Raw genomic sequence first — 26136 nt, forward strand, 5'->3', positions numbered from 1 at the left:
GAGAGAGAGAAATATCGATGTAAGAGAGACACATTGATTGGTTGCCTACTGCATGCCCCTGGCCAGGGCCATGGATCGAGTCTGCAACCAAGGTATGTGCCCTTGACCAGAATGGAACCAGGAACCCAAACTGGCTAGAGCTCCATTTCTAAGTTATCTCACTTCCTGATTTATAATGTACATTAAAAATCCTTAGAAAAGAAGGGTTAACATGTTATTCTTTTAGTGAATTAAGAGAAATTAATTAAAAAAACTTTAAAAGAAAAATATGGCTGGCAAACAAAATAAAAATGAAAACATATCTATGAATGGTGAATTAGTTTACAGAAAACAACATCTAAAGATACTTTGCACAAATTCCTGGTTGGCTCTGCAGGTGTTAACTCTGTATGTTTGCATTTCCTTCACTATTCAAGCAGCCACCTTTATTTAGTACGATGACTTGAAGCTCATGCTCACGGTAGAGCCATCCCCATAGACTACAAGCTAACTACTATATCTCAGAACCTTTTTATCCATCTGGGAAAATATGGTGGCCCCCCGGGCATATACGGATCTGAAGTATTAAAGTCTGAGGCAAAACAGATTAAATCACAATATGAGAAGCACTGAAGGAAATCTCATTCAGAAAATGTGCTGACTCCAGCCATTTTCTTTATCTGCATGTCTTTCAAAGAATATTGGAATCAGAAGCCATCCCCTATTTCTTAGAGCTTATTTCAAACAACTTTACTGAGGTACATTTTACAAATCATAAAATTAACCCATTTGACTCTACAAAGTCACACCCTCCCACCCTCCCCAGTAAGATCCCTCATTCCTATTTAAACTCTTACCCTCCCCCTAGATGCAAGCAACCACTAATCTATTTTCTGTCTTTATAAATTTGCCTTTTTTTTTTTTGGACATGTCACATAAATGGAATCATACAATATATAGTCTTTTGTGTCTCAATGCTTTCACTTTGCATAACGTTTTTAGAGGTTCATTCATGAAGTAGCATATGTCAGGAGTTTGTTCCTTTTTATTGCTAAAAGTTTTGTCTACCCACTGACAGCTTGATAGACATTGAGGTTGTTTCCAGTTTCTGGCTATAGGAAAAATGCCATAAACTTTCACTCACAAGTCTTTGTGTACACATATGCTTTTGCTTCTCTTGAGTGAATACCTAGAGTGGGATGGCTGGATTATATGGTAGCCTTAAGTTTAACTTTTTAAGAACCTGCCAAAGTGACTGTACTATTTTACATTCCCACCAGCAATGTTTGAGGGTTCATATTTTCCACACGCTAACATTTATTATTGTCTGTCTTATTTATTATAGCCATTCTACAGGGTGTGAAATGATATATCTTTGTGGTTTGGATGTGCATTTCTCTAAAAACTAATGACATTGAGCAGCTCATAACATTTTGAAGTTGCAAGTTCATTATTTTACAAATTTGGAAACTAACAGCTGGAAGAGTGACTAATCTAAGAATACTCAGAAATGTTGTGGCAATAATAGAATATACATCTCTTGTCTTTTTATTTAAAGCTTATTTTTTATGAAGCAAAAAAAGTAAATTCATGCTATAGCAGTGATGGCGAACCTATGACACGCGTGTCAGAGGTGACATGCGAACTCACTTTTTTGGTTGATTTTTCTTTGTTAAATGGCATTTAAGTATATAAAATAAATATCAAAAATATAAGTCTTTGTTTTACTATGGCTGCAAATATCAAAAAATTTCTATATGTGACATGGCACCAGAGTTAAGTTAGGGTTTTTCAAAATGCTGACACGCCGAGCTCAAAAGGTTCGCCATCACTGTCCTATAGAGTTTAGACTCCTCTGACAGATTATAACCACCTCTAAAGCAATAATCAAAACTTGTGCTACCACACTCAGTACAGTTTTCATGCAATCTTATATTTATTTTCTCTTGCTGTGTATAGACTCTAGCACATGTTTGATGCTTCATAAATATCTAAGTGAATGCTGACTGAATGAATGAATGCTAAGAAGTGTTAAAAGCATATGTATCTGAGGAAAAGCAAACAATGCTGGAAAGAGCTTACACAAAATAGGTATGTGGAAGTATGTTATATTCCTTCAATCAACAGGTGAAGAAATTTCCTCTTACTCCCAAATTGAATGTGTGCTCACCACTCTCACTTAACACTTAAGTGAAATCTTCCATTATCTTGGTATTGTATTATGTCAATAGCATTAAAATAGTCTTTCCTGCCAGCAGTTTTTTCTAACTCCTGCTTGTTGGTAAAATAAATATCTGGATTGCGGGCTTGATCCCCAGTGGGGGTTGTGCGGGAGGCAGCCGATCGATGATTCTCTCTCATCATTGATGTTTCTATCTCTCTCTCCTTCTCCTTTTCTCTCTGAAATAAATAAAGAAATATATTAAATAAATAAATAAATAAATAAATATCTGAAGTCATTCTGGGTTTTATTACTGCCTTTGTCTAGCCAGTATTCTTAAGTCCAAGTTATTTAACAAGACACATAAGCCCAGCCTAGCCGTTGTGGCTCAGCGGTTGAGCATCGACCCAAGAACCAAGAGGTCACCAGTTTGATTCCTGATCAGGGCACATGCCTGGGTTGCAGGCTCCATCCTCAGTATGGGCATGCAGGCGGTAGCCAATCGATGATGCTTCTCTCTCATCAATGTTTCTATCTTTCTCCCTTCCTCTCTCTCTAAAATATATAAAATAAAATAAAAAGACACACAATCCTTTGTCACATAGTAAATGGGCCTTAAAGTCAAGTAGACTAGAGATAATTGGTGGGCCAGTCCCACCAAGAAAATCTCTTTTTTGAGGCAAGTTTCATCCCAGCCAATGGTATTGCTTAAGCTTTCCTGAGATGTAATCTTGGCTTTGCAAAACCTTTCTACACCTGTTCAAAAAATAATTAATTGCTTCTCTTTCGGCTGTTTCTGTGGAAGACATGAATACTTTCTAACATAACAGTCCAGTCCCCATCCACCAGAACTGGTTATCCTATGGTCTGTCTGCAAAACTATCTCTTTTCCTCTTAGAACAAAACCACCATTTTGATTTAAAAAATAAAAAAAAAAAAGCCCTGATCCAGCACCACTTGAACAAGTCCAATTTTTTCTGAGGTGGGTAAACTGTGGCTTAATGCTATGTTTGAGCTCACAGATGCAGAAACCCTGCTATTTTTGTTCTTGGACAAGGTAATCCAGACTAGGATGACTCACTCACTGTGTTCACATGCATTTTCACAAATACTAACATGGATTAATGCATCAACTCCCACTTGGCATGAGTTTACAATTCATTAAGAGCAATTGCAAACTAGATTGTGACAGATCTGTCTATGCAGAAGAACACCATGCTCTTTCTATCTTCTGGAATATGTATTACTAGACAGGCCAAGGAAATACCACATAAAGTGGCAGTGTATTTCTGCTTATTGTTAATTTGTCATATTTATTAGAGATGCCTTAAGAACTACCTCTAAATCCTCTTTTTATAACATGTTTGACCAACAGTTTTGAGCACTATTAGGTGTGAATTCAGTTTTCTCAGAGGCAATGACTGTTTCATGTATTAAAATGATCTGCAGATTTTGTACAATATTGAATAACAGAAATTTGGTGAAAATTTTTAACAATACTTTTTGTTATACAAACCTTATAGAGGTACAGTTATATGTATAATTACTAGAGGCCTGATGCATGAAATTCGTGCAAGGGCTTTGGCCCCAGCCCCCACCCACCACCACCACCACCACTGCCACAGCCGGGGGCCTCTGCCGTGGCCCCTGCCCACTGTGGCTTTGTCCGGAAGGAAGAACATCTGGAAGGACGTCCAGTCTAATTAGCATATTACCCTTTTATTATTATAGATATTTAAGGATCATGTAATCTTGAGATATAATTTTATACTTTTGTAGACATTCCAGATGGTAGAATACATAAAATACTTTAAATAATTTTTTTAACCATGATATAAACAGTTTTTGCTGGCATTCCAGAAACCCACATATTTTATTAGCATATGCCTCCTTGTCATATTTTAACAGTCCCTAATAATAACCAAAATAGTTATCACATAAATAGCATTCATGAGCTGAGCCAAACTATAATGTGGAGAGAAATTATGGTGTGGTGACAGAGGATCGAAAAAGTGTCAAGACGTTTTGTTCTAGCCTTGGCTTTCATACTGTGTGGTCTTTTTGAACCTCCATTTTCTCATCTTTCTGAGCCTCTATTTTCCTATTCTCTTGGATGAGATGTGTCACTACCAGAATTTTGAAAGCAGAATCTAGGAAAAATGCCTACATGCAAAGTGTATTTGGGAAATGATCGCAGAGAGCAGAAATGAAGGACAAGAGTAACGAAACAGAAAAGGAGAAGAAGTCAATAGAATGATCTGTATGGTGTCCAGTTGGCCACTATTTTGAGCTATTGGTGCTCAGAACCTTCTGGAAGCTTCATGACATGAGCAGTATTAGAGCAGTCCACTCAGGGACAAAAGGCGGAAGGAAGAATGTATTCATCAACTCAGGGCCCTATCAGTCAGGCATGGTTGTACTATTGCATGCGTTCGGCTCAGGGTCCCACAGATGTCCACCCAGAGATGTCAGAGAAGCCTTGGTCAGGAAATGAGAGGTGTATGGAAGCCTGAAACAAAGTGATCTCAGGTTGCACTGAAGGGAAGGAGTTCAGAGCCTGCACAGAAGTGTTCCCCTTAGCAGTTACTGGAGTAAAGGGGAAGCCAGGTGCATTTGAAATGGGACAGAACAGGTGCATGATACAAGAGAGTGGATCGACATGCTCTCAAAAAACTTCCAGCTCTAATATTATTTAATATTAATAACTACCATATATATGGTTTCTACTAATGGATCCCTCTGTTTGTATTGCTATCTAATTTTGGTTGCACAAAAACCTCATAAGTAGACATGGTTATTTCCATTTTGTAGATGAAGAAATTAAGTATAGAAAGGTGAAGTCATTTTCCTGTCAGGGTTCCTCAATCTTCATATTTTTGAAACTTAGGGTCAGATTCTCTTTTGGGAATAGGGGAGGCTGTCCTGTACACTGTAGGGTGTGTAACAGCATCTTTGGCTTCTAATCACTAGGTGAATACACCTCTAGTCATGAGAGTCAAATGTTTGCTAAGTGTCTCCCCTGGCAGGCAAAGTCACCACTGATTAAGAAGTATTGACTTCTAAAGTCACAATTGCAATAAGTAACATAAGTGCAATTTTACTCCAAAAGTCATTAGAAGCACAGAAGTGTCTTTTTTATGGTCTCAGATTACCCAGCCATCTGTTTTAAGTGAATCAAAGCTTTATAAAAATCAAATGATTTAGAACTAATTAGTTCTTAAAGATTATGTTGCAAAATAAATGCAAAGGTGAAGATACAGAGTTCAGAATAAGAATCCTAAAGACAAACATAGACATCCCAGAATACTCCTGACAACATTAGAAATAAGTGGAGTCCAATACAGTGTATAGTGTTCAGACTAGATCAGAATTACTCCCTAGGAAACCCTAGTAACCAATTCATATCAGCTTGGTAATCAAAAGGAAATAGAGGAGAGGTCAAACCCATTATTATACATTATATATACACATATGTACAAAATGAGTTGTTAAATAAGTAAATAATCAGTAGTTTATGCTTTCTCCTTCCTAGGCCAGTAGCCAACATTATGTTTTTAAGATCTTAGTCAATCCTTACTGCCTCACCTATAGCAGAAAGTAAAGTGCGTTTCTGTTTCAAAGTCTCTTCTGGGAATGTGCAAAGTGGTCCAGAGAAAAGGAGATGGAGGCTGGTGGTATTGAAAAAAGAGTATAATCATTTATTCAACAAATAAAAAAGCACCTGCTCTTTTTTATGATGTCACTCTTTTTTTTTCTTAAAAAAAAAAAAAAGGGAAAAATTGAGTGACTGGAGGAAAATGGCAGTGGATTAAGTGGAAGCTATGCTGACATTTTCCCAGGACCAAACTGGAATTACAACAAAAATATAGAAAAATCATCCTGAAAAACCAACTTAAGACTAGCTGGAGAAAACCCTTATAACCAAGTACATACAGAGGAGACCTCATCGAAGAGGAAGAGCAGAGGAGCCACATTCCAAAGGCAGCAGCTGAAGCTCCAGAGGATTATCTCAATTGCGGGAGGTTCCCCCTGAGAAGTCTGTGATCTAAACCCCAAACCTGGAGGGCTCCCCAGCCCAAAGCACCAGAACTTAGAAAGGTGCCTACGTCACATCTGGCTGTGAAAAGCACCAGGGGTTCTGTCCAGCAGGGACAGACAGCTAGATATGCAGACACCCTCTTATGGAGCCAACGCACTAGATTTTGTTTGCAGCCACTTACCTTGGGCTCCAGCAGTGGGAGGACAGAGTGGACTAGAGCTGGGTGAGGAGAGTCTGGGGTGGGCAGCTTGGTGGGGAGAGAACACAGAGGACCACCTTGTGGACCCATGTGCTGAGTCATTCCTCCATACAGGAGAAACCATCTTTCTCAGGCCCAGCTTCCCCATTCATGCAATTTTTGCCTGGGGGAAAGAAATTGCCCCACCCCTTGGAAACCCTTTTGCCCCACCCTGTGGAGTAAACACTCCACTGAGCTCTGCAGCCTGGGGCTCATTAAGTGATTGAGACTAACAATCTGCCTGCAGGCAGAGGCAGATCTCTTATTGTTTTGAGTTTTTGTCTGACCTGCCTCTGGGCCCTGAGCAAGAAAAAACAGACCTTGGTGCACAATTTGGTCCTTCCCATTTGCGTCTAGCCCTAGCAGAGGGAGCTACAAGCTATGGGTTGCTGATATCTCTAAACAAGGCCAGTCACAAACAGCACCTGACATTGGCCTGTACCAGAGACACTCCAAAGAGGCTCAAAGACACTGGCGGGTAGGGGGGGGCCAGAGGATTGTCAAGGGCGGGGAAGAAAAAAAAGGACACATATGTAATACCCTTTGTAATACTTTAAGCAATAAAAAAAAAAAGAGGCTCAAAACCAATAAACCCAATGGCCAGCTTCAAACAACAGAGCAGGATCCAAAAGCTCCAGAAGTAGTATATACACAGGCTCCAAAATTTGCAGAGAATTCCACTTTGTGTGATAAGTAACTGCACAGCAGACTGCACACTGTGTTGGGGGTTGAGTTTCACTGGGATGAGCCCACAAAAGAACAGCCAATAGCAATTGTCTTACCGATCTGCAATCTGCGGGATGCTGATTTTCATGAAAACCCTCACTCTCAAGGTTGAACCCTCTGATACGATAGAAAATATACTAGTAAAAGCCAAGATCCAGGATAAGGAAGGAATTCCTCCTGATCAGCAAAGATTGATCTTTGCTGGCAAGCAATTGGAAGACGGACATACTTTGTCTGACTACAACATTCAAAAGGAGTCCACTCTTCATCTTGTGTTGAGACTTCATGGTGGTGCTAAGAAAAGATAGAAGAAGTCTTATACCGCTCCCAAGAAGAACAAGCATAAGAGAAAGAAGGTTAAGCTGGCTGTCCTGAAATACTACAAAGTGGATGAGAATGGCAAAACCAGTCACCTTTTTCGGGAGTGCTTTCAGATGAATGTGGTACTGGAGTGTTTACGGCCAGCCACTTTGACAGACATTATTGTGGCAAGTGTTTCAACAAACCAGAAGACAAGTAATTGTATTTGGGTTAATAAAAGACATGAACTAACATTTAATTGTTTAATTTTATTCCGGTGAACATTTTTTAAGCATCAAAAGTTGATGAATCAAACTGATAAACTAACTATACTTTGGCAGAAGAATTCCATTGTATTTAATATCAGCTGTCTAGATAATAAACCAGTTTGTGTTTCTGACCAAAAAAAAAACCCAAAAAGACTCAATTGTAACGGGAGGGCACACACGAAGTGCACAAGGATAATTATTAGACCTAGGTCTGGCGATCAGGGAGACTGCACCACTGGATCCCACAGGCCATCCACTGCATGACACCCACCAAGGCTGGGAGTCATAGCAGATCTACCTAATACATAGAAACAAACCCAAAGAGTCAGCCAAAAGAAACAAGCTCCAAGTGAAAGAACTGCAATACTTTCAGCAATAAAGATAAATTTTAAATAAAACTTTTAAAAAAGGAAAAACTTTATTTAAAATAACATGTTTAGAGCAAAACATGTTATTTTAAATAAAGTGACATTCAAAAGTGCTATATTCAACAGTGTGAATGTACTTAATGCCACTGAACTGTATACCTAAAAATTGTTAAAATGGTAAGTTGGTATTATGTAATAAAATTTGTATACTGTAATAAAAACAGCTGTATCATTTTTAAAAATTATTTATAATAAAAGAACTGCCATTGGACCTGACATAGTACATTATACATGTGAAAATAGATTGACCCAAACATATAATGTTTGAATTATGAATTAATAAAGTGTTCTGAAAAATAAACATTCAAAACATGTACTAGACTTAAAAACATAAAGGTAAATATTTTTCAGCCCATCCTTTGTAGGTAGGATCCCTTAAACAGGAAACTCTATTAGTATATTTTTATATAACCCTAAGAGGGGTGAAAAAGCTCCTTTTTAAAATATTAATAATAACAGATATTAGTAATTATATGCTTGCTGTATACCAGGAGCTGAGCTAGACATTTCATGGATATTATCTTTAATTTTAGTCCCATGAAAATAAAATGATCTCTACTCCATTCCTCAAGTCCCCAAATTACAAACCTTAACGCTACTGAAACATCTTTTTTCTTTCCGAGATGGGAAAAATAGGTCACATCCATAGGATTGTGTTCATAACCGACTTTAGAAAGTCCAAATAATCATTGTTATGGTTCATTCTTTTTTTAAAAAAAATATATTTTATTGGTTTTTTACAGAGAGGAAGGGAGAAGGATAGAGAGCCAGAAACATCGATGAGAGAGAAACATCGATCAGCTGCCTCCTGCACACTCCCCACTGGGGATGTGCCCGCAACCAAGGTACATGCCCTTGACCGGAATCAAACCTGGGACCCTTGAGTCCACAGGCCGACACTCTATCCACTGAGCCAAACCGGTTAGGGCTGGTTCATTCTTTATTATTGATACAGAATGTGAGTAAATTTAATAGAGAGTTTCTCATAAGTTAGACAGGTCCAAACCATTCAATGGATAGGTTCCTTTAAAACAGCGGTTCTCAACCTGTGGGTTTTGACCCCTTAGGGGGTCGAACGACCCTTTCACAGGGGTCGCCTAAGACCATCGGAAAACACATATATAATTACATATTGTTTTTGTGATTAATCACTATGCTTTAATTATGTTCAATTTGTAACAATGAAATTGGGGGTCACCACAACATGAGGAACTGTATTAAAGGGTCGCGGCATTAGGAAGGTTGAGAACCACTGTTTTAAAAGGATGTTTGCTATATAGAAAGAATTATGAGCCACCAGATTTTTTTCCCATTTTGCTTAACTAAATAAGATTAAACAGGTAATATTACCTCAGAGGTCTACATACTTAATGTACTGACTATAATATAACTTTTTATTTTAGTGTAATATAAGGTTCTGCTTTTCTTCTCAAGCTTACTGTTACACATTCAAAAGCTTGCTATTTTAAACTGAAGTAACACCAAGATTTATTCTAAGGTTGAATAAAAGCAAGTATTTTTTGAAGTGGCTTTTCATTGTCTGAATATTTTTATTCTGATCTGAACACATTCAACTTTTACATTTTAAGAACAAGGATAAAAAGAACAAAATGGAGGGGAGAATGGGTTTCCGTTTAAAATGTATTCCACCACAGCCCCCAATGCAACCTCTGCAAACCTGGCTACGGAGACACAAAAACTTAAAAGCTAAAATGTTACCTTCCTCCTATCCTCCAATTTTCCAATTCCAGAAACAAAAACTCACAGAACTAGGCAGGAAGGGGGAGGTGATGTTTCTGTGTGTGTATGTATGTTAAGGAAGAAGGTCCTGGGGGGAGGGGTACTTGAGTAATGACACTAGCAAGAACAAGTTTTGCATTGGGAGAGGTGTAATATTTCCCAAAATTTTTATAAAGAAAGATCAAAGATCAAAAAGACATAGCTATTATGAGCACGTACAGAAATTTATTCATTCACTCATTCAAATAATATAGCATGGGTACTTAGTAGGGGCAGGTACTATTCAAGGCACTTGGGATATATTGGGGGCGGGGGCGGTAAAGAATCCTACCTCCAAGGACTTGCATTCTTGTAAGGCATAAATTATATAGTGTGTGAAAAACTGAAGAGTTCTTTGAGAAGAATAAGAAATTAGAGCAGGATAATGAAGTTAGAAACTACATGGTAGGGCATGGAAATTAATAAATAGAGCTGAATTTGAGATGGTTTTTAGTGTGTCTCAGAATCTTAGCTTGTAATAGGATAATCAGACTTACTTTGTTAATACGGTTAGTCTTCCTTCTGTCATTATACACTTTCTGTTTTTTGTATTTTCTTGCTGCTTCCTTTTTTCCTTAGTTTTTGCTAAGCAGCCCATTTTATTTCTCTGTCTAGTGTTTTCAAAAATATTATTCTACTGATGGTTGTTCTTAAATTATGTATATCTGACATTTCTTTTCCAATCTCAAGTAAGCTCCTTGAGGCAAGGACTTCTGTATTCTATCACTGAGCTTAACACAACAGTAGGAGTATTAAAATACATTTATTCTATGAGTGAATAACTTAATAGTAGGTATTAACTAAATGATCACAATTCTGCTCTTGGGCCAAAGATAAACTCTGGAGGTGGAAATAGAAAGTGAATGCAGAGAAAGGTGGGAAAGAATGCTATGGAGGAGATTGCCTCTATCCCAGTCCTGACCAACTTTGTGATTTTGAAAAACTCACCCATCCTCTTTGCACCTCTATTTATTTTTCACTTGAAAAATAAGGGAAATGAATTAAAACAATGATCCATTACCTTTCTTTTCTAACATTGTGGGAGTTTTATTTGGAAGTGAACTTTAAACTATTAATACAAATGTCAAGATACTACACAAAGCATCCACAGAAATTTTTTCATCCTTTTTAAAAAATTTACACAAACATTTCCTAAATAATCCAACACACAACAACAACAAAAATGGTACATCCTTTTTTCAATTTGCATACAATGGAAAAACATATATGTGTGAAATATCTAGTAATAAATAATCAGAATTTTTTTTAGTATCAGTCACTACCATACCAAATATTATTCTGATCAATAAAAATTGCTATCATCAGACTTCTGGTATATACTTATACCATTACTTAATTTTTAGTACTGCTCCACACCTTGGTTCTTCACAATTACTAACATAGAAAACTATTGCAAAGTAGGTACAAGCATTTGCAAAAACAAACAAAATCCCCAGCTTAAAGCATGAATGAGTATGATGGAATTTCTTCCCAACCAATGGACTTTCAAACCATCAAATACCCAGAACCACCCTGGCCTTTGGCTATGTGGCTTAGTTGGTTGGGGTTCATCCCATGCATCAAAAGGTTGCTGGTTTGATTCTTGGTCAAGACACCTGCCTGTGTTGCAGGCTTGATCCCTGGCAGGGGTTGTGCAGAAGGCAGCTGATGGATGTTTCTCCCTTTCTCTCCCTCTCTCTCTAAAAATCAATTTAAAAAAAACTTTTTAAAAAATCACTAGAACTGAACTAAATTTGCCAAGATGGTTTTGCCTAAGTCAAGGAAGAGATACATTTATTTTCAACAGAGGAGCTGAAATTAAAAGCCAGTATTAAGTTTAAGACAGGTTGGGGGATTCAGCCATTTGAAAAATAACCATCTTTTTAAAAAATGACCACTAAAAATAAGTTCACTAAATTTATTTTTTATTTATTTTTTTTAATATATTTTATTGATTTTTTACAGAGAGGAAGGGAGAGGGATAGAGAGTTAGAAACATCGATGAGAGAGAAACATCGATCAGCTGCCTCCTGCACACCTCCTACTGGGGATGTGCCCGCAACCCAGGTACATGCCCTTGACCGGAATCGAACCTGGGACCTTTCAGTCCGCAGGCTGACGCTCTATCCACTGAGCCAAACCGGTTTCGGCACTAAATTTATTTTTTAAATCATAAAACATTTCTTACAAAAGATCATTAAATTGTTCACACATCTCTGAAGAGATGCCAGGGACATGTGGACTATTGTTACTTTTCCTCCCTGTCCCAACCCCCCAAAAATGTTGAAGTGACCACAAAGCAAAGTGTTAACAATAATTTCATAGGGGAGATTTTCCTTTTTACTCACCAGCAGTGAACAAATATTAAAATTCACTCATTCTGTTGCTGTTTCAAAATTTCAGTGTTAACTTTTGCGCGCGCGCGCGCACACACACACACACACACCTGTTTGTAAGGAACGAAAACATTACATCTATTAAACAGCAAAGATTCCACTACACTTCAAATGCAGAACACCTATGAAGCAGAGGCATGCTGGCTTTTTAAACAGAAGCAAATAATGTTTGTTGCCTTTTTAAGAGTCACAGATCTTTTAGAGAAACCTATAAAGGCTACCAATCTTCTCCACAAAAGCATTTTATATATATGCATATGTTATGAAAAATAAGTTGACATGTTTTATAAGATCACAAAAACTTTTAATCTGTATATTGTTAATGCCATAAAACTATCAATAAAATATTATATAATGTTTAAATATAATTCACTCACACACACACACATACACACACACACCCTCTCCATACTTCATAATAAAGAAAGCCCCCAAACCTCAAGGTGAAAGAAAAGCATGTAGCCAAAGAAATAAATAAGAGATTGATAGTTGTCATGAAATTTTAAAGTCCAATATCTTCTTTTAAGTCCTCATAACATATTTACTATAAATAGGGATGAAGTTGTTTAAGTTTGGCTTTTCTTGACAAACCAACTCTGATTGGACGACTGCATGTCTTAAGAGGTAGTACTCTTGAAATTCCATGTGAAAAATTACTACCTAAAAATATAAGACAATAAAAGTATTTAAGGGAAAAAATTACTCATAGTTACTAAGATTAAAAAATTTTGATAACTTTTAATCATACTAGCAACTTTACTGACTCACTAAGTGCTTTAAATGAATTAGCTTACTTAATCCTATCTCCATTTTTAAAATGTAGAAACCTCAGCACAAAAGTTAAGTAACTTGGCCAATATAAAATACAAACTAAATAAAATCATCATTCCAGTCAGACAGTCTGACTTAACAAAAAAACAACATAGATTTTTTTTTTAAGTATTGATTTTCAAGTGAGAGAAACATTGATTTATTGTTCCACTTATTTTTGCATTCATTGGTTGATTCTTGTATGTGCCCTGACTGGGGATGGAACCCACAACCTTGGTGTTTCTTGGTGTATCGGGACAACACTCTAACCAGCTCAGCTACCTGGGCCTATATAGATCTTAAAGTTACACCTGATATAGTGCAGTGATGGTGAACCTATGACACACGTGTCAGAGGTGACATGCGAACTCATTTTTTTGGTTGATTTTTCTTTGTTAAATGGCATTTAAATATATAAAATAAATATCAAAAATATAAGTCTTTGTTTTACTATGGTTGCAAATATCAAAAAAATTCTATATGTGACACGGCACCAGAGTTAAGTTAGGGTTTTTCAAAACGCTGACACGCCGAGCTCGAAAGGTTCACCATCACTGATAGTGGCTCTAAACACCATGTCACTTTTTCTTATTAGAAGCTAAATAACTAAACTATACTATTAATGATTATGTTTGATTTCTAATAGAGATTATTATCAATAATAGAATGTAAATGTCATTTTTAAAACAGCTCAAAACATTTCATGAAGATATATCTGTTATTAAATCAGTTAACCAGACAAACAGAATCAACTACCCTTGATAATAAAATACAATACCTCTAAATTTCAGGTGCTTTATTTTTTAAAATAAACAGTAGGATACATATTTAAAGCTAAAAATGTATTTATCAAGCTTTCATCATGCTTTAATGAATTAGTATGATCTTAATATAAAAGCACATTATACTAAAAATAGTGTAATAAACATAACTTCAAATCTGACAAAAGGTAAACAACATAATTTCTACTAAGTTTAACCAAACAGAATGTGTGTGTACCTATGTAAACAATAATGAAATAAAATGCAAATTTTAACTATATGTAAAAAGGGAGGAAACAACATAATATAGCTAGTTACTCATAAAAAATTTAAAAAAAACATATTGCTAAATTATTTTTTAAACAAAAAGGAATTGTTCAAATAAACCAAAATTGATGGATCATATCTGATACACTAGATTTGGTTATAAATTAAGTAATGTCAGCAATTTATGCTAAGTGTACTTCTACATTATGAGATTTTTATTTCAGTAAAAGCTATGATTCATCTATTTGATTACTTTTTCAAAGTATAGCTTTCCCCTTTCATATTCTAATATGACAGATACTTCTGATAATTTTGCAATGGGTGGGAAATCACTAAACCAATTTGTATCAACAGTAGGCCTTTTGCAAAGCATATGCCCTTAAACAGTGATTAAGTTGTGGTTGCAAGGATGTGCTTTTTTATAACCTTGGACTTCCTACCTTTTTATTAAATAAATTATGACCCTTTTTATTATTGCTATATACTGGATTAATGTATTGCGTTGTATCATTTAACAATTCTAAATATTCAAACGTACTACCAGAAATGGTTCATTTTAAAAATTAGTATTTAGAAAATTTATGAAATTTATTAGTCATCTTTTAAAAATAATACTAATTCGATTGTTTTCTAAATCCTTGCAACTCAAAGTATAGTCCACAGACTAGCAGCATCTGGGCGCTTGTTAAAAATCAGAATCATAATGCCTACCCCACAACAGAACCATAATCATTTAGAAAGATACCCAGGTCATCTATATGTATAAAAGGCTAATATACAAAGTGTCCCCTCAGGGACCAGGAGTTCAACTGGGAGACTGGGAGTTCAATCAGGCACTATGACATGCGCTGACCACCAGGGGGCAGCGCGGAACAAAGGAAGGCCCCAGCCAGCCCTGATCATCGGCTAGGCCTAGGGACCCTACCAATGCACGAATTTCATGCATCAGGCCTCTAGTTTGTATAGAATTTAAAATTAGGGGAGAATGGATGCTGAATGATATTTAAAGCACCTGGCACACTGACTGCCTGGCATATAACACATGCTCAAAATAATCCCAAAATACTTGCCTTCTCCACAGATAGAGAAGAAAGACACAAAGAGTTTACAGGATGTTACTGGAGACTTAAGTGGCAGAAATTTTCATTGGAGGCATCATGATGACAAGTGAGTAAGTATCAAAAACATTTCAGCACAATCAGGAGTTTCCTAATGCCTTTAAAACCACTCTGTATAAACAGGTCTTATCCCCACTTCCCAGTGTCTCTCAACTATTTCTTTACACTATCGATTTTTAACAAGTCTCGGGAAGATTATCCCACTTGGGGATAACCTTTGTAAGTAAATCCAAGACAACTATCCTAACACAATATTAAATAATTCTGGCTGACCTCACACATACTTTATAATAATGAGGCACTTTTTCTTGTAAAGACACAGTACAGTAGTATAGGTTCAAATATTTCCAACAAATGTAGCATTTCTTTTTTTAATTTGTGTACATAACTTAATCTTTCATTTCATCCATTTCCTTATCACAATTATAATGATGAAGAGTATGGGTGCATGTTCCCTAATCTTCCTCCATTCTATCTCAAAATTAACCTAAGTTCTTCCTTTCTTTCTGTCCTCAAAGAAACAACTCCTATCCTTTCCAGGGTAATTCTGCCCCTGATTTTAGTTTCATAGAGTATTGCTACATCAATTATTCTCTTTATTCATGGGAGAAGAAACTACCTATGGGCTTTTTATCTTCCAGGACTTGGATTAATTTTTAAGATTATTTTATTGCAAGCTTAGAAAAAGGAAAAGATGCATTATGGAAGTGACTAAATAAAGGTTCCACAAGCAGCATCCTACTGATGAGAAGCCAGGAAAATGTTTTGAGAAATGATGAATGTTTTGGTAAATATATTTCACCTACATAATTACTCTTTCTAGCTCTGATCTTGTGTAATACCAGCAGTTTCTGACCAAATAAAGTTTTAGTCATTTAGAAAACAATTACCCACTGTAAATCCTACCCCTGTGTCTCATTCCACTGGTACTATTATAAGTTAGACTAGATGTTAGACTTGCTGTGTTTTATTCTGATATTGTAAACCTTTTAGGCAAATGATGAGGCTAGTTTAACTTTTCATTAGTTTTGTTTAATAGTAATCAAAATTTAAATTCCATAGTCATAAATCATGTTCATATATATAAATGATACTAAATTTTTAATTACTAAATAAAATGTCTACATAAAGAGCCTCATAATAAATAAAGAATAGAGAACATTGATGATAATTATATAACTGTGAGCAACATCTCATCAGTGGAAATTCAACTTAGTTAAATGCCTTTTTTTGTTTTTCCAATTAATGTTACATATATTAGATTGTATATTAGACATGTATTACATCTATCTTATTATGTAGTTATTTCAATGCATCCCGGCAAATAATTAAACAGTTTTGAAGAGCACATTTCCCAATAATATTCTAAAGCTAATATTCTAAAATGGTATTTTAATCTTTAGCCAATTTTTAACTATTAGAATTTGCTCCAGTACATTATTACTATTTACAAAGGTAAATCTTTCTATTTATTTTTCTAACAACTTAAATATATTTTCCTTATACTGAAAAATACAAGAATGCAATAATTATCTTAGAAGGTATTCTAGAAAATAACCAAAAATCTTACCTCCTTTCACTATATAATTAATTTTTTCTTCCTTAAATTCATCAGAGGAAAAAGCAGGTCTTTTGGGTGAGGGTTTCTCACAATCTGAAAATAAAGATCAATATATTACTGTAAAAAGTAAGTTTTATATAAAATGTTAATTCTAAACAAGTTACTTTTTCAAAAATATTCCTCCCATTGGATCCTAATATTTAGATAAATGCTTCAAAGCTCCTTGAAAAATTTTTATCACTTGTTATCTTCAAGTTCAACATATTTAATGTTGGAACAGTTCTTTATAGAAAATAATGTGCATCAATAAACATTGCTTATACTTTATCTCCCTTTTGCCAAAATTATATATTTGGCCAACATGGGGGGGAGGAAGCTGCAATTTTTTTTTCTATCATAAGAAAAAACATTTTAAAAACTAATTTTATACCTTCCTCAGAAGTCGAATAGAGTACTTCTTCCTCTGATGTTCTTAAACAGGAATGTACATTAGGAACTTCCTGTTCTCTGTTTCTGGGTACTGTTTCCCAGTTAAATAAACTTTGGTGTCTCTTATGCATATTAGAACCTGCTTTAGCATCACAGAGCAAAGAAGATTCACAGATTTTGTTGACTGTACCTATTTTCAAATCTTTTTTTATCTTTGTTTTTACCGCCTCCACAGCATTATTTTCTCTAAAGTAATTTTCTTGCCCATTGTTTGTTTCCACCGTGCTTAGAATTTCATTTTCCTTACTGATTTTGTGAAACATACGAAGTTCTTCAAGAACTAAATCAAATTTACTTTTCATCTCAAAATCTTTGGCTATTGTCATAACTTCTGTTGGTAAATACTTGGCAGTTAAACCCTGAAAACATTCATTGTTCCCTACACTCAGATCAGCTTCAAATTGATGTTTAACACATTCTATAGAGTCATTCTTTGGATAAAAATGCTTTAAATTAGCTAACTCACTTTCTTGCAAAATACTCTCATATTCCTTTTTGTCAGCTAGATTATGTTGATTAACATATTTAGTCTCTTCCACATTTACTTTCCTACTTATTAAGGAAACTGGTTGCACAGAAAAAATGCCATCCATTGAATAAAAGCTATTTTTCTCTTCCTTTTCAATCTTAATATCTTTATGAACTTGGTGACAGTATGTTAAACTTTGGGCTATGACATTTTCTTCCTCCATTAAAATTAACTCATGTCTTTTTGCTTCAATTTCACTTTTTAGCAAGCTCCCAAAATTTTGAACTTGAGTTACAATCACGGGACTGGTTTGTTCAGTACGTTTTGTGCAGTGGCTTGCTGGTATGGCTTCTTGCCTAACATTGAAGATATCTTCAGCAATGCACTTACAATTAAAGCTACTAATCTTATTATGCTCCTGTTTTCTTTCAGTAGCTACATTTTCATTGTACATATTTATTTCATAAAAGTTTTCATTTATATGTTCATAGTTGTTCTGTATGAATTGAGGAAGAGAATTAACATGTATTTTCACAGTGTTTGTACCACACTGAGCCAAATTTTCCACATTCATTACTTGTTCAGGACAAGTCTTACTCTTGTAACTAATTTCATCCCTGTCATCAAAGTCCATTAAAATGATATTTTTAGTTGTCATACTAAAGGAATCGATGGGTTTTTTCTTAAACTCTTCGAAAACTTGTTCAGTTTTAAATAGCTTTTTCTCCTCTAACATAGGTTTCATATTATCTCCTAATGGTATTGAAACAGTTAAAGTCCTTCCTAGATATACAATCTGATTTTCCACCATAATATTTTTTGGATAATTCAAACACATTATCCATTTGAAAATGCACCCCTCTTCTAATTTAGAATCATTTTCAGTTCCAGTTAAAGAGTCAAAGTTATTGAGCAAAGAAGCTATGTTGGTTTTCAATATGATATGTAGAGATTTTGAAACACCGGTTTGTAAATATATGCTTAAAATGTTATTCCTTCTGTTGACATTTATATTCCTAATTATTAGATTATGAACATCAGTTTGCTTTAGACACTTCAAAATTTCATGCCAGGCTAAAATACTATTATCTGCTTCTTTTGCTGAAATACCTTTATGGAAGTAAAACCTTTCTGTAATGAAATTCACCAAAATACTGCTTAAATCACAGTCTTTTTGTGAAGTATAATATTGCAACGGCAACTGTAGCCTATTATCGCTTTCTCCTTTACCACTGAACCAAAAAAAGTTTATTAAAGCTTTTTGGCTACCCAGTGTCCCTATCATGAGAAGCTGTGGTTGTTCTTCGTGTGTGTTCATGGCTTTTATATCATAACAATCTTCTTTGCTTAAAAGAGCTGTATCCGATAATTGTAGCAAATTCCACTTTTCTCCAGTTTTCTTCATATTTTCACATTTAGTTTGGTAATTATGCATAACCCAGCTGTTTTCCCTATTTTTTCTCAAAATATGTCTAATGCTATAGCTCTCGCTCTGACGTTTTCCTAACCGGGTGGCTATGTGACAGTCCAGGCGTGCTTCTGCTTCCTTCCAAGCTGCACTGTGCAGTGTTAGAGTGAAATTCGCACCAGGATCCCTTACATCAGACTCGACGCCCCTGTGGTGACCGCACCGTAAGCTGATGGCGTCCTCTCCCCTCACGCAGACCCTGTGCTCGCTGTCTGAGCGGGCGCCGCTGTCACCACGTTCCGGAAACAGGGCTTCTGCGTCCACCATTTTTGTGTCGTCCAGTAACTTACGCCTCTTAACAGTCAGTCTATTCTGGGGCCAGTCGATGTTTGTGAAACCGGTAACATATGTATCGTTTTTGTCGCCCTTTTTCTTCGCTCTTTGCTTTGAAGGGGACAGCGTGCTCTTGAAGTCCGTTGGACCCTCAGGGAGAGGCCCTGCGCTGCTCTCTCTGCAAAACCTGGGCTGGGCGATGCTCGGGCCAGGCTGGTTCTGAGATCTGAGTGTTTTCAGCAAGGACGCCGACATGTTATTTTCCTTTTTATTGGACTGTGCGACGCTGCCAGCTTGGCGTCTGTCCTCCGCTTCATGAGATGTGGGTTTCGGTTCCTCGTCAAAGGTAAGGCCCCGCCACAGATTTCCTGTCAGTTTCCTGTCACTACTGTCTTCCTGCCCGTTGCCGCCCCCTGGGACTACATATCGTTGTCCAGCCTCCTTTGCAAGGCCTTGTATGTGGCGCAGGGACATGTGGGGCCGAAGCTGCCCCCCCTCAGCGTGGGATCTGTCACCGCGGGGCACACTGACAGCCGCCCCGGCACACAGTCCTGCCTCAGAGAACCTTCCGGAAGCCCTCGAACCAGAATGCAAACTTCGTGAGGGGGGGGACTGCAAGCCAGCATTCATCTCGCATGGGCTATTTTGGCATCCCCCATGTCCCGTCTGCTTCCCGCTGGAGTTGGCGAAAATCACGTCAGGGGACAGGAGCAGCGCCCTGAAGGGTCTGGGCGACAGCGCCCATTCTTTCTCCACCTCCGACAGGCGAGGCACCAGAGGCAGCCTCCACCCCGCCTCACAGGCCCCGCCGGGCTCCCCGAGGCGGAGCCGCTTAGTGGGGGGGTGGGAATAATCAGGGTCTAAAGGCGGGGGACCGGCCGGCTCCCTGGGCTCCCCAGCCGGCGGCGTGAGGCGCGTGAGCGACATGACAGAGAACTGAGGGCATCTGTCCGAGGTTCCCGCCAAGCTCCAGTCTTTCAGAACAAGCGAAGAGGCTCCGCCCCATCCCGGGCCCGCCCAGACCACGCCCCCGACACGCCCCTTGAGGCCTGGACTCAGTGTCATGTTCATGTAAAGCCCCGCCCCAAACACGCCCCTCCAACGTCCCAGCTTATTCGCCCCGCCCCCTCTAAGTGCCGCTCCGCCTAGACCACGCCCCCCAGACGCTCTCCTCCACCCCAAACCCGAGAGCTCCCAGTGTCGCTCCCAGTGTCGCTCCCTCACACCGAGAGCCGCCCTGGCCGTTATGCGGCAGCTGAGCTCTCCACACGTGGGTCTGCGGAGTTGGCGAAAATCACGTCAGGGGAAAGGAGCAGCGCCCTCAAGGGTCTGGGCGACAGCGCCCATTCTTTCTCCACCTCCGACAGGCGAGGCACCAGAGGCAGCCTCCACCCCGCCTCAGAGGCCCCGTCGGGCTCCCCGAGGCGGGGCCGCTTAGTGGGGGGGTGGGAATCAGGGTCTGGAGGAGGCGGGGAACCGGCCGGCTCCCTGAGCTCGGCAGCCGGCGGCGTGAGGCGCGTGAGCGACATGACAGAGAACAGAGGGAATCTGTCCTAGGTTCCCGCCAAGCTCCAGTCTTTCAGCCCAAGAGGCGAGGCTCCGCCCCATCCCGGGCCCGCCCTGGCCACGCCCCCGACACGCCCCTTGAGGCCTGCACTCAGTGTCATCTTTAGGGAAAGCCCCGCCGCAAACACGCCCCTCCAACGCCCCAGCTTATCCGCCCCGCCCCCTCTAAGTGCCGCTCCGCCTAGACCACGCCCCCCGGGCGCTCTCCTCCACCCCAAACCCGAGAGCTCCCAGTGTCGCTCCCAGTGTCGCTCCCTCACACCGAGAGCCGCCCTGGCCGTTATGCGGGCTATTTTTAGCGCCTCTTGCTCCAGCCAGGACCGTAGCTGCTCTAAATCGTTTCTTTCCTCTGTCAGAATCTGCATTATTTTTCTAATTTGTGAACAGAGACGGCCCGACAGGCGAGGCACCAGAGGCAGCCTCCACCCCGCCTCAGAGGCCCCGTCGGGCTCCCCGAGGCGGGGCCGCTTAGTGGGGGGGTGGGAATCAGGGTCTGGAGGAGGCGGGGAACCGGCCGGCTCCCTGAGCTCGGCAGCCGGCGGCGTGAGGCGCGTGAGCGACATGACAGAGAACAGAGGGAATCTGTCCTAGGTTCCCGCCAAGCTCCAGTCTTTCAGCCCAAGAGGCGAGGCTCCGCCCCATCCCGGGCCCGCCCTGGCCACGCCCCCGACACGCCCCTTGAGGCCTGCACTCAGTGTCATCTTTAGGGAAAGCCCCGCCGCAAACACGCCCCTCCAACGCCCCAGCTTATCCGCCCCGCCCCCTCTAAGTGCCGCTCCGCCTAGACCACGCCCCCCGGGCGCTCTCCTCCACCCCAAACCCGAGAGCTCCCAGTGTCGCTCCCTCACACCGAGAGCCGCCGTGGCCTTTATGTGGGCTATTTTTAGCGCCTCTTGCTCCAGCCAGGACCATAGCTGCTCTAAATCGTTTCTTTCCTCTGTCAGAATCTGCATTATTTTTCTAATTTGTGAACAGAGACAGCTTGACATTTCAACTTCTCAAATTCAATGTTTTCCTCGGGGAGGCTTCCCCGCGGCAGCTCCCGAGCGAGCACCTTTCCAGTCACACCCTGCAGCTGTGCCAGCGCCGGGGCCAAGTCTCTCTGCGCCGCATTATTTTTAATTTGTGAACAGAGACGGCTTGACCTTTCAACTTCTCAAATTCCCTGTTTTCCTCAGGACGGCTTCCCCGCGGCAGCTCCCGAGCGAGCAAGCACCTTTCCAGTCACACCCTGCAGCTGTGCCAGCACCGGGCCAAGTCTCTCTGCGCCCCGAAAAGCCGCCTTAAAGCTGCTCATCGCCTCGGTGGCGCTTGACATCGAATGTCCACTTCACTAGGAAAGTACAGAGACAGCTTGACATTTCAACTTCTCAAATTCAATGTTTTCCTCGGGGAGGCTTCCCCGCGGCAGCTCCCGAGCGAGCACCTTTCCAGTCACACCCTGCAGCTGTGCCAGCGCCGGGGCCAAGTCTCTCTGCGCCCGGAAAAGCCTCCTTAAATGCTGCTCATCGCCTCGGCGGCGCTTGACATCGAATGTCCACTTCACTAGGAAAGTGTGTTGTGAGGGAAGGACAGTATTTCAGGGCAAAGTGTGTGAAAATTATTACCCAGAACATGCCTGGTCTTCACTTTCAGGCTGTAGGAACAGTTTTCCCACCTGCCGTGGGGCTCCTTCCCCCAAGATTGCGGGTCAGGTCACCTAAAGAAACAAAGTCCATGCTTCAGCAACGCCAGTTCTTGTGAGCAGAAGTAATAGAGCTCTGGCTAATAAGTTTCATAAAGGTTATTTTTCTTTTCCTTCAATAATTTCCTAAAATACTTTATTATTTCCAGTTCATGGCTGAGTTTTGTCAATTCCGTGGCCACAGAGTGATTTTCAAAATGTGTGTTATTATTACATAGGTGTTTATTAAGAAACATGTCATTACTGTTCAGCAGTCAAAAACCTCAGTCCCCTGGTTGGCTGTTTCAGAGTCGGGAGGTCTCAGGGGCCCTGGTAAAACAGGAGTAAGAATTACAATAATGTGAACAGGAACCCCCATTTCAGGACGGGGGGCGGGGGCGGGGTGCGTGCAGGATGGAGCTGACACACTGCGCCAGGCAATGCAGCGCTCATCGGCCTCCCATCTGATAAATGCTCTCAGCACGTCACGGTTCTGATTCTGGGCGTTCGGTATGACGTCAGCTTTTACATTCCTCCCGAGAAACGTTTGCTCACGTGTGTAGAAAGCCTTGCGGTAGCAGCACTTCATCAACACTCTGGCTACGAAGGTGGCGGAGGCTCAGAGGATCCGTCTTTCTTTTTTTTAACATATTTTATTGATTTTTTACAGAGAGGAAGGGAGAGGGAGAGGTAGAAACATTGATCAGCCGCCTCCTGCACATCTCCTACTGGGGATGTGCCCACAACCCAGGTACACGCCCTTGACCGGAATCGAACCCGGGACCTTTCAGTCCGCAGGCCGACGCTCTATCCACTGAGCCAAACCGGTTAGGGCAGGATCCATCTTTTTCTTAAACTGGAGGCCCGGTGCATGAAAATCGTGCACTCAGGGGTTGTCCCTCAGCCCAGCCCTCTCACAGTCCGGGACCCCTCGGGGGATGCCCGACTGCTGGGGACCCCGCCATCGCCGCTGCGCTCGCCAGCTGTGAGCTGGCTTCTGGCTGATCGGCGCCTCCCCTGTGGGAGCGCACTGACTACTGGGGGGCAGCTCCTGCATTGAGGGTCTGCCCCCTGGTGGCCAGTGCGCGTCATAGTGACCAGTCATTCCGCTGTTTGGTCGATTTGCATATCAGCCTTTTATTATATAAAGGATTCCGCTGCCTTTTTCATCTCAGAGTCTCCACAATTCCGCATTCCATCCCCATGCAATGCAGCCCATCCTCTGTATCGCGAAGGCAGATGAAACTGGTGCACGAACAGGACATTAGGACCGAGCTTTCTATGTCAGTGATGCGAACCTTCTGAGCTCAGCCTGTCAGCATTTTGAAAAACCCTAACTTAATTCTGGTGCCGTGTCACATATAGAAATTTTTTGATATTTGCAACCATAGGAAAACAAAGACTTAGATTTTTGATATTTATTGTACATGTCCTTGACCGGAATCAAATCCGGGACCTTTCAGTCCGCGGGCTGACGCTCTATCCACTGAGCCAAACCGGTTAGGGCAGGATCCCTCTTTTTCTTAAACTGGAGGCCCGGTGCGTGGAAATCGTGCACTCAGGGGGCGTCCCTCAGCCCAGCCCAGCCCTCTGGGAGTCCGGGACCCCTGGGGATGTCCCACTGCCGGGACCCCCGCCATCGCCGCTGTGCTCGCCAGCCATGAGCCGGCTTCTGGCTGATCGGCGCCTCCCCTGTGGGAGCGCACTGACCACTAGGGGGCAGCTCCTGCATTGAGGGTCTGCCCCCTGGTGGCCAGTGCGCATCATAGTGACCGGTCGTTCCACTGTTCGGTTGATTTGCATATTGGCCTTTTATTATATAAAGGATTCCGTTGCTTTTTTCACCTCGGAGTCTCCACAATTCTGCATTCCATCCCCATGCAACGCAGCCGTTCTCTGCATCGTGAAGGCAGATGAAACTGGTGCACGAACAGGACATTAGGACCGAGCTTTCTATGTCAGTGATGGCGAACCTTCTGAGCTCGGCCTGTCAGCATTTTGAAAAACCCTAACTTAACTCTGGTGCCGTGTCACATATAGAAATTTTTTGATATTTGCAACCATAGGAAAACAAAGACTTATATTTTTGATATTTATTTTATATATTTAAATGCCATTTAACAAAGAAAAATCAACCAAAAAATGAGTTCGCGTGTCACCTCTGACACGCGTGTCATAGGTTCGCCATCACTGTTCTATGAGAACACGCCACAGCTTTGAGGTCCTGGACTGATTTGTATGTAACTTGGTGTTTGAGTGTTTGGCTACACAGCTGTTGGTAGTTCAGCTCCCAACCGTTCTCCAGCTTCTATTCCCACAGCACAGCTTGCCTCCCTGCAGCACCGAAATCCTCTCCGCTCCTTAAATACATAAAGCCCTTTCAGGACTTCAGTCGTCGGTGTGTGCTGGTGCATTTGCCTAAAGTTGAAAAACAGATCTAGGCAGCCTTGGACGACTGGCTTTAAGTGGGAAATAAAAAGTGACCTAAGACCCTGGAAAGTACAGCCCTGCTTCCTCAGAGACTAAGGACGCGGAGAAATGTCTCTAGAATAGGAAGAGCTAGCCAGTCAGGATGCAAACCAAGCCGGGTCTGGGAGAAGCAGGGATGGTGGTGGTGATGGTGGGGGTGAGGGTGGGGGGAGGGCACAGGGCGGACAGAGGGGGATGTGGCGATGGACAGAGACTCTGCTTGGGGTGGTGAACACACACCACAGCGTACAGGTGACGTGTTGTGGAATTGGGCCCCTGACATCTGTATAATTGTAACCAGTGTCACCCCAATAAATCCAATAAATAAACAACAAAAGTTGTTTTAAAAAGTACCCAGTCCCCACCTGCAGGACCACCTCCAAGACCAGCCAACACGCCTTTTTTCTGCCTTAACTCCTTATTACCCAACAACCATGAGCTCCCAAATCCGTCAGAATCGTTCCCCCAGGTGGAGGCTGCGGTCACCGCCTGGCCACCTGCCTCTGCGGGCGCCACACCTACCTCTCCCTGGGCTTCTATCTCCACAGGACGATGTGGCTCTCAGGGCAGGCAGGGGCCACTCCTTCCCGAGTTGATGGAAAAGAAGTGCGAGGGCGCTGAGCGTCTCTTAAGTTGCAAAACCAGCGTGGCAGCCGCATTCTCTCCAGGACGTGCAGGAGCCTCCCAGGATGAGTGGGCAAAGTTCAGGACGCCATGGAGGCCGCCCTGGCCTCGGAGAGGAGCCTGACCCAGCCCTTGGGGAGCTGCAGGCCCTGGGTTCTACCCTGCAGACACTCATCTCTGCGACTTCCTGGGAAACCACTTCCGGGGGGAGGAGGTGAAGCTCATCAAGAAGATGGGCGACACCTGCCTCACCTCCGCAGGCTGGGCCCAGGCTGGGGGTGGG

The 26136-nt window shown here is 41.0% G+C and overlaps 1 protein-coding gene and 1 pseudogene across 2 annotated transcripts; one reads left to right on the forward strand and one right to left on the reverse strand.

Moving 5' to 3' along the window:
* The first annotated feature begins 7217 nt into the window (after positions 1-7217).
* Positions 7218-7699, forward strand: LOC102250812 (annotated as a pseudogene). The gene has a single exon (XR_001360158.1). The product of XR_001360158.1 is annotated as a ubiquitin-40S ribosomal protein S27a pseudogene (transcript).
* Positions 7700-12754: 5055 nt separating this feature from the next.
* Positions 12755-21060, reverse strand: RAD51AP2 (RAD51 associated protein 2). Its single transcript, XM_005884084.2, has 4 exons — positions 20782-21060; positions 17263-20362; positions 16842-16925; positions 12755-12975 (listed from the first exon to the last, which is right to left on the reverse strand). The coding sequence occupies exons 1-4, from the start codon at positions 21058-21060 to the stop codon at positions 12860-12862; spliced, it is 3579 nt and encodes a 1192-aa protein (XP_005884146.2). The 3' UTR covers positions 12755-12859.
* Positions 21061-26136: the final 5076 nt, after the last annotated feature.

The sequence above is a fragment of the Myotis brandtii genome, unplaced genomic scaffold (genome assembly GCF_000412655.1).
Source record: "Myotis brandtii unplaced genomic scaffold, ASM41265v1 scaffold813, whole genome shotgun sequence".
NCBI classification, from domain to species: Eukaryota; Metazoa; Chordata; class Mammalia; order Chiroptera; family Vespertilionidae; genus Myotis; species Myotis brandtii.

Coding starts and splice junctions, on each gene's coding strand:
- RAD51AP2 (XM_005884084.2), bottom strand. CDS start 21,060: ATGTCGCTCACGCGCCTCACGCCGCCGGCTGCCGAGCTCAGGGAGCCG. Junction 16,926..17,262: donor CTATTCGACTTCTGAGGAAG/GTATAAAATTAG, acceptor CTTTATTTTCAG/ATTGTGAGAAACCCTCACCC. Junction 12,976..16,841: donor TAATTATATAGTGAAAGGAG/GTAAGATTTTTG, acceptor TTATATTTTTAG/GTAGTAATTTTTCACATGGA.